Here is an 8,531-nt window from a genome sequence, read left to right as displayed (position 1 = left end):
CCTGGCGGCGCGCCGGTCCGGGCGCGGGCGAGTGCCGCGGCTGCCCCCTCGCAGGTGGGGAGGGCGCCTCGCCCGCCGCGAGCCCGCGCCCCTAGCCCGCGGGCGCGCCCCGGGAGAGAGCGGAGCGGCAGGTGCTTGGGGATCCCGGCGACCCAGGGAGCGTCGGAACCGCCAGCAGCTCGGCCAGGGCGGCCGCATTCCCAGCCTCCAGACTCTGCTTCCTAACACCTGGGGTCACGTTCATGCGTGGGCATTTTCAGCAACAAGCCTGGAGACGAATAGCGCTTGATGCGCAGCAAACGGGTCTCAGCGGCACAGTGTGAGCGAGGCACCCTGACTTCGCCCAGGAAAACTCAGACTGTAGTCCCCCCCGCCCCGTCCCCGCCACCCCCACACCAGTCCCTGAGGACCACAGCGGCCCCTTAGAAACGACGAGATAAAACCAAAGAAAGCATCCTTTCTTTCTGCTATATGTCAGATGAGACTTTCCTGCCCCAAGGAAATGCCAGTTTGCTTCACTCAAGAGGCAACTGATGAATGTTAAGGAAAGGATTAAAAAGTAAATAAACTGTGCTCCGCTTTCTGTCAAAGCCGATTTCCCCCCCGAAGAAACCCTGTTAATGATATCCTAGCAATAACGCCTGCTTTAGTAAAGCGCTTGTCTAACTTCTCATACATTTCCTTCCCCTTTCTCTCCAAATTTATTGCATTTTCTTCACCTCACTCTTTTTGTTAACCAAAAATTATCATGGAATTTTCATTTGATTTTATGTTCTCAAATCACTTAAACTATAATGGTTTTGATAAGAAACCAGGAATACAGAGTTTTCTGTGTCTGTGAACCCAAGATTTCTAATGAATTTCAGAGACTGATTTTCTTCCTTTTTCATATAGAGATTTCTTATAGAGGAATTTCCTCTACTCTTTAGAGAAACAAGTGACAAAAGTTTTTTAAAAAATCCTTTACTGTAACAGTAGTAAGACAATGCAAAATAAAAAGTTGTGAAGTGAAAAACCATCTCATACATTATAAGAAGTGTATCTTATGAACTCTACGGGGCCCTAAAGTCAAAAAGAAATTCTTTCTTTGTCATTATTTATACAAATAAATCTCAAGTTGCAAATTCATTTTTGTTTTACTCTTTAGTTAAGTCTCAGCTTTGCAATTTAACCAAATAATACACAGTTTTAAAATGTTTTATTTTTTAAGTTCTTGGTGGTTGGTACTAAAAATCTTTGTCAGCAAATTACACCCTTTGACTTTTACCTGTGTTGTAGGTTTTATTAGCAGCTTTGTACGAACACATTCGTGTAAGTTATCCCCTCTTCTTCCCTAAGGCTGTCTCATTTATGGAATGCCTTTAGCTGGAGGCTTATTCTGTAATGCCACAAGAATCTGGAATTGTTCCAGAAACAAAGGAAAGGAAAATGATCCACTAAGTTCATTTTCAGGAATAAAACATGAAATGAAGTGACACAGAGAGTGGAAGAACATCATCTCTGGTTTACAAGGATTAAACATATAATGTCAAATGTCTGCTCAAATACCTTTTTTTCCCCCACTGCCCTTTTCCTTATACCTAGACAAAACCAAAACCAAAAACCAGAGCCAGGAAGGTCAGGGGTCTGTGCTCAGGAGGTTTCGGTCCAGTTTGATTCTATGATTTCTGACCGATCGCCTCAGTGCTCTCATCTCAAACACAGAGTGCTACGCCTTTTCAGATTACTGTGAGATGTCTACAGAAATGAGGGGATGTGTGTAATGAGCACACAGTAGGCACTAATATCTACTAGCGTCCTAATGTCCCCTTCCACTCCTACAACCAAGTAAAAGATAAACTCAGTTTTAATAGTGTGCAAAATAGAGGCAAGCACAATGTTAAAAAGAAGAAGAAGAAGAAAACCACAAATAAATGATTACTACTTTAATGTCAAATATAAAAGGGAGCTTGCCTCTGGTAAATAACATCGAAAAAAAATTCACAGTCTCAAGTTAAAGCTTGCACTGTCTTGCAAACATCAAGATAAGACTCCCCTAACAGGCACAAGCAAAGGAAACAGTTCCTACAGGACGGGACAAAGCTGGGGACACTGACATTTAGAGCATTTGAGTCCACATACTTATTGGAGACTGGGTGCAGTCAAATGTAACAATCTGTCACTTTGTTTCCCATGTCTGGTAGATGTTTGGAGAGCAGGAATCATCCCAGTGATCATGTGGGTGAATATAGGAAGTAATCAAATGCACCTTAAAAGTCATCCTTTCTTCTGAAATGTTGTCTTTGGAAGCTGTCCAAGATTAGTAAAATTACAGAGGGGAACAGAGGTCTTTCTGTTCATCAGATTCCAGAATGCAGTAATTTTAAAGGACATCCACATATATGATCTCACTCAACCTTGCATAACTGTGAGGAAAATATTGGCACCCCCATTCAGCAGACGACAGAGATTAGACATGTAGCTAATTAGTGACAAAGGGGACTAGAACTAAAATTATTCTTTCCAAAACATTACAGAGTTCTTCCCATTACTTAAATCTTGCTGCTGGTGGTGGGATGGTAATGGAAAATAAAGACAAGTCAGATTAAGTGCTATGCTAAATACTGTAACTAGTATAATATGTGGAAATGAAAATACAAATAATTTCCCAAAGCATTTGGATACAAATAAACTATAAGATAGTGCCTGGGTGGCTCAGTCAGTTGAGTGCCTTGATTTCAGCTCAGGTCGTGATCCCAGGTTTGTGGGTTCGAACCCCACATTGGGCTCCATGCGGAGCCTGGAGCCTGCTTGGGATTCTCTCTCTCTCCCCTGCTCATGCTCTGTCTCTCTCTCTCATTCTCTCTCTCTCTCTCTCTCTCAAAAAAAGAAAAAGAAAAGAAAAACCAGCACGATCTTAAAGAAAAGAAAATGTGAGATGGTTAGAGAGTTATTAAAGGCATCCAGAATGCTGTGAAGGATGTGGAGGGACCCTCCTGAGGTTGACAAACAGAACGGTGGGTTCTGAGGCTTGTTTGGGGGCATTTGTCAGAGGCAGAGTCACGTTTTGTTGACCATCAGACAGCTTTGATTGTAAGAGTCGCCATTATCTCATGCAGCACTAGAATATGGTACGTTAAACATAAGGAAAAAAAACTACCATTGATTAAGGTATGGTGCATATTTATGCATGGATTGCAGGATTATCTCAGTCTGCTTGGCTGCTGTAACAAAATGCCATGGACTGGGTGGCTTATAAACAACAGAAATTTATTTCTCACAGTTTTGGAGGCTGAGAAGCCCGAGATGGAAGGGCTTGCAGCTTTGGTGTCTGGTGAAGGCCTGCTTTCTGGTTCCTAGACAGTGCCTTAGAACTGGAACTTCACATGGCAGAAGGGGGACGGGAGCTTTGTGGGGTCTTTTTTATAAGACCACTGATCTCATTCGTGAAGGCTCAACCCTCACGGCCTAAGCACCTTCTAAGGATCCTATGTCCTCATACCAACACCTTGGGCAATAGGGTTCTGCATATGGATTTGAGGGGACCATACATGTTCAGTCCATTGCAAGAATGGATCTCAGTTTTGGAGATGTTAAAACAGGGGAAAATGTGCAGCTTAGAATTAATGAAAAATTTAAAGAGATAGCACTTTCCTCACTTTACATTTTATAGCCCACTTTTTGGTTGATCCTGTGAGGCGGATGTTGTTAATTTTCTCATTTTGTTGAAGGGGAGGTTCCCAGGAGCTACACGGCTACCCCAGTATTCCATGGGCACAAGCCCAGCTCTCTCCTCAGCGCTGGCTCTGAGCACTGGGATACAGTGCTGGCTCACTGTTCTCTGGGATACAGGCATTTACTATCTGTGGGACAGATGCTTCTCCAGGCTGAAAACCAAAAATGGGTAAAAAATGGCCCTTTCCTAAGGAGACTAAAGTCTAATGGAGACACTAGACCTGTAAAGTTATCGCAGTTTGTTGTGACAAGAGTGGTCCTGAATGGAGGCAGACAGGGGGATGTTGGAGACACTGACATTGGAACTGGCCAGACAAGTTGGAGACTGATTTATGATGAATTCTTAGATACAAAGACTGAGTATTTATACAATTCCTAGTTATAAAGAGTAGCACTGGGTCACCATTAGTTCCTTTACTTTCTTCCTGGAAAGTGCGGATTTAGCCACTAGGAAAAGCTTGAATACTTTTGGGGATAGGCTCATATATATTCATTTAACAATGCCAAAAATGCAGGTAAGTATCCAAAGAAGCTTGTTTAAGATTGGTGTACTCAATGTGCTGTAGCAGTTCTCCCCTTATCACCTTCTAGCGAGTGGTCAAGAACACAACTGCCAAGGTTTATGCTGCCAGTTTTGCATTTTTGACAATATCAATTAAGTAAACGTGAAATGGTGGAGAAAAAAAATACAGAAGTAGTAGAGAAATTCATTGGTTGCTCAAAAAACATTGATTCTTCGGCCGCTTGGGTGGCTCAGTCAGTTAAGTGTCCAACTTCATCTCAGGTCATGATCTTGCAATTCGTGAGTTCGAGCCCTGCATCGGGCTCTGTGCTGACAGCTCAGAGCCTGGAGCCTGCTTCCGATTCTGTGTCTCCCTCTCTCTCTGCCCCTCCTCTGCTCTCTCTCTCTCTCTCTCTCAAAAATAACCATTAAAAATTTTTTTAAAAAACCATTCTTCCCCTCTTCTTTTTCTGAAGCCCTCAGATTTTCTTTCATGGAGGGAGCACCCCTTCCCTCCTAGCTCCAGGGATGAGCTCTGAGGGTTAATTCCACCCTCAGCCTGTGGACCAGTCCAGGAATTGCCCAATCAGAGCTCCAGCATTGGGATACACATTGTTCCATACACGATTTGGTTTCACCTTTTGCCCTTACTGGATGTGGATGAGGACACAGGATGGCCTATGTGAAGCCAGCTTGAGATCTTAGCCAACAAGCCAGGGAAGGCAGAGCCAGGAATCACAGGGTTTGGACTGAATGATGCTTGAAGTCTTACTTCCTCTTTTCAGTCCCCTGTCCCCCATCCTTCTTATTTGTGCCAGTTTGGGTTGTGATTTCTGTGGCTTTATAAATTTTTTTTTTTCTTTTTCTTTTTCAACGTTTTTTTTTTTATTTATTTTTGGGACAGAGAGAGACAGAGCATGAACGGGGGAGGGGCAGAGAGAGAGGGAGACACAGAATCGGAAACAGGCTCCAGGCTCCGAGCCATCAGCCCAGAGCCTGACGCGGGGCTCAAACTCACGGACCGCGAGATCGTGACCTGGCTGAAGTCGGACGCTTAACCAACTGCGCCACCCAGGCGCCCCAGTGATTTCTGTGGCTTTAAAACAAAAGCACCCAACAGACGTGCCGTGGAAAGTGAAGAGCTCAGATTTTAAAGAGAAAAGTAGATTTGAACTGTGGCTCTATCACATATTAGCTATGTAACATGAATTAATTATTGTAAACTCTTCAAGCCTAGGCTTCCTGATCTATAAAGTGGAGATAAATAAGGAAAGAATTAAATTCTGCAGTGTATGAATGCCTGGTAAGTTCTTGGTATATAACAAAGAGTGGGCAATTAATGGTAATTATTGTATTTGTTCTCTGGACTTTAAAACAAAAGGTACACTTTAATTACAAGTAGTAACATACCTTTACATAAACTATTGTGTCAGGCAATATGGTACAATGCAAACAGCTCTGTACTGGGAGTCCAAAGACCTGGTTTCTAGATCCAGAAGTGAGTGGTTGTGGGTAGTTCATTTAGGCTCTCTGGATCTTAATTCCCCCATATAATTTTATGGTGTGAGCCAAGAAAATCTCTAAGGACCCTTTTAGCTCAAAATTTTTAACATTTAACTTAAGTAGCAGTTTAAGTCATGAGAGAGGTCTCACTTGCTATCCTTGACCCTAAGAGCAGGTTGCAAGCAACAGCTGAGGAAGTCATTTTGCAGAATCCAAGTCTCTCCCAGTTGAGGTCAGAAGGGCTAATGTGGAGACAGACATTTATGTCCACAGATTAATTACAAGTTCATTATAGAGGCTTGCATGGATGTGTGCAAGTCATGGCAATTATTGAAGAATGACATGTTTTTTTTAAAAAAATCTGCTTTGGTGGGGTGCCTGGTGGCTCAGTCAGTTAAGTGTCCAACTTGGGCTCAGGTCACGATCTCGTGGTTTGTGGGTTCGAGCCCTGCATAGGGCTCCATGCTGACAGCTCAGAGCCTGGAGTCTGCTTCAGATGCTCTCTCTCTCTCTCTCTCTGCCCCTCCCCAGCTCGTGCTCTGTCTCTCTCTCTCTCTCTCTCTCAAAAATAAAAACAAACATCCAAAAAATTTTTTTAGTCTGATTTGGGAATCAGGAGATAGAGATTATAGTTTTGTCTTTGTAACTCACTAGCCATATGACTTTGAGGAATGTATTTCATTTCTCTGTGCTTCAGAATCCTAGCTATAAAAGGAAGCACCTAGAGAAGGTCTATAAGGTCTCCAGCAGCTCTAACACTGATTCTGTGACTATAATCTTTTAGTTCAGGGATAGACAAATTCTGACTATTTTCATACGGCCTGTGGGCTAAGGAAAAAATTCCAAAAATTATTTTGTGTTGTGTGTAAATGAAACGAATCTCAAATTTCAGTATCCATAAATAAAGTTTTATTGGAATACAGCCATGCCCACTTGCTTACATATTGTCTATGGCTACTTTCATGCTACAAGGAAAGAGCTGAGTAGTTGCAGCGTATAGAAACTACAGGGCCTGTAAAACAAAAATATTCACTACCTGGGCCTTTCCAGAAAATGTCTGGCCGACCCCTAGCCAATACATCTACTCGAAAATTCTGTGAACTAATGTCCATTAAACACTTTGTAAACTACATAGCATTCATCCATATGTAAGGGGTTCATATAAAATGCAGTTCTGAAATTAAAAAGGCACAGCCAGAAAGCTTCTGCCCTGTAATCATTGTTTATGACGGGTGAAGCTATGGATGGTGCCAAGTTAAGCCTGTGCTGCTAAGAAATACTGTGGAATTGTAAGCAAAGCTGAAAAAATGGAAAGGGGAAAATCATCTGGATGACATTAAAGAAGTCATGTAACTTGCTCCTTTTACGGTAAAATAACCTCCTCCCATCCACGGCAGGGACCTTTATAGCAAATTGTTCTTGCTTCCTACATTCAAAACTCCCACTTAGTCAGTGCAAGGCACAAAGCCCTGAGAAGTGCCTGACATGTGACAAGCCAGAGAGAAATGTGCCCCTTCAAGGCAGAGGAATGTTGCTACCCCATTTAGTTCTAAGAAGTGGGAAGTGAGCACGTTCGCTGACTGCCCGGCAGCCCTGTGTGGGTGTCAAGTCTCTCCGTGGCTGCGTATTATGACTTTGACCTCGATCCTAGTCATTTGCTTGAGCGAAAACATGTTCTCTGCATGCTAGACCTCCAGATACTCTCTTATTTATGGGGAATTATGGAGCTACCATTTATAAAGGACTATTGGATTCCAGGAACTACATTAGAGACTTAATGCATCTTATTTTTTGAAAGCTTACGAAGTCAAGTATTACTGTTTATTTTTGACAGTTAAGGAAATTATAGTTTGATGACATTAAATAACTTGCCCAAACTAGAGAGATCCAAACCCGTTCTGTGCAATTTCAACAGCCTACATTTTTTTTCCTACTCACAGCTAATTATATAATTAACAAGTGGACTTCTATTAAAATTTCATGGGCTATTTATGATAAATATCTTGACAAATAGCACATAGTTCGATCATTAAAAACTGGGGACATTAAACCGTGTGGTGTAATTTTCTATAAACAGTTCCTTTCATTCTTTTTTTTAGTTACAAACTCTTGAGATCTACTGTCTTAGCAAATATACAACATAGTATTATTACCTATAGTCACCATGATGTACGTTATATCTCCATGACTTATTTACTTTCTAACTGGAAGTTTGTACCTTTGACCCACCTTCACCCATTTTGTTCTCCCTCCACCCTCTACCTCTGGTAACCATCAATCTGTTCTTTGTACCTGTGAGTTCAGTTTTTGTTTTTAGATTCCACATATGAGTAAGATCATAATATTTGCCTTTCTCTGTCTCACTTGTCGCATTTAGCGTAATGCCCTCAAGGTCCTTCCCTGATGTTACAAATGGCAGGATTTCTTCCTTTTTTTATGGGTGAATCATGTTCCATTGTATATATGTATGCATGCCTATGTATACATACATACATATCACAACTGCTTTATCCATTCATCCATTGATGGGCACTTCTGGTTGATGCAATGAACATGGGGGTACAGATATCTTTTCCAGTTAGCGTTTCCATTTCCTTCAGATAAACACTGAGAGGTAGAATTAATTGCTGAATCATATGGTATTTTTATTTCTGAGGAGCCTCCATACTGTTTTCCAGAGTGGCTACACCAATTTACATTCCCACTAGCAGTGCACAGGATTCTCTTTTCTCCACAATCTCGCCAAAACTTACCATTTCTTGTCTTTTTGATAAGTAGTCATTCTGACAGGTGTGGGGATATCTCACTGTGG

General features: G+C 42.0%; 1 protein-coding gene across 1 annotated transcript in view; it reads right to left on the bottom strand.

The window, feature by feature from the left end:
- SBSPON (somatomedin B and thrombospondin type 1 domain containing) overlaps window positions 1–244 on the bottom strand; it is a 26,535-nt gene extending 26,291 nt beyond the window's left edge. Inside the window, exon 1 of the mRNA XM_049632689.1 lies at window positions 97–244. Within this exon, the coding sequence (XP_049488646.1) occupies window positions 97–244 (148 nt within the window). The remainder of the gene's footprint in view (window positions 1–96) is intronic.
- Window positions 245–8,531: the final 8,287 nt, after the last annotated feature.

Source organism: Panthera uncia, chromosome F2, assembly GCF_023721935.1.
Source record: "Panthera uncia isolate 11264 chromosome F2, Puncia_PCG_1.0, whole genome shotgun sequence".
NCBI lineage: Eukaryota > Metazoa > Chordata > Mammalia > Carnivora > Felidae > Panthera > Panthera uncia.
The sequence above is the reverse complement of the archived record's forward strand: the minus strand, read 5'-3'. Positions and strand labels throughout refer to the sequence as shown.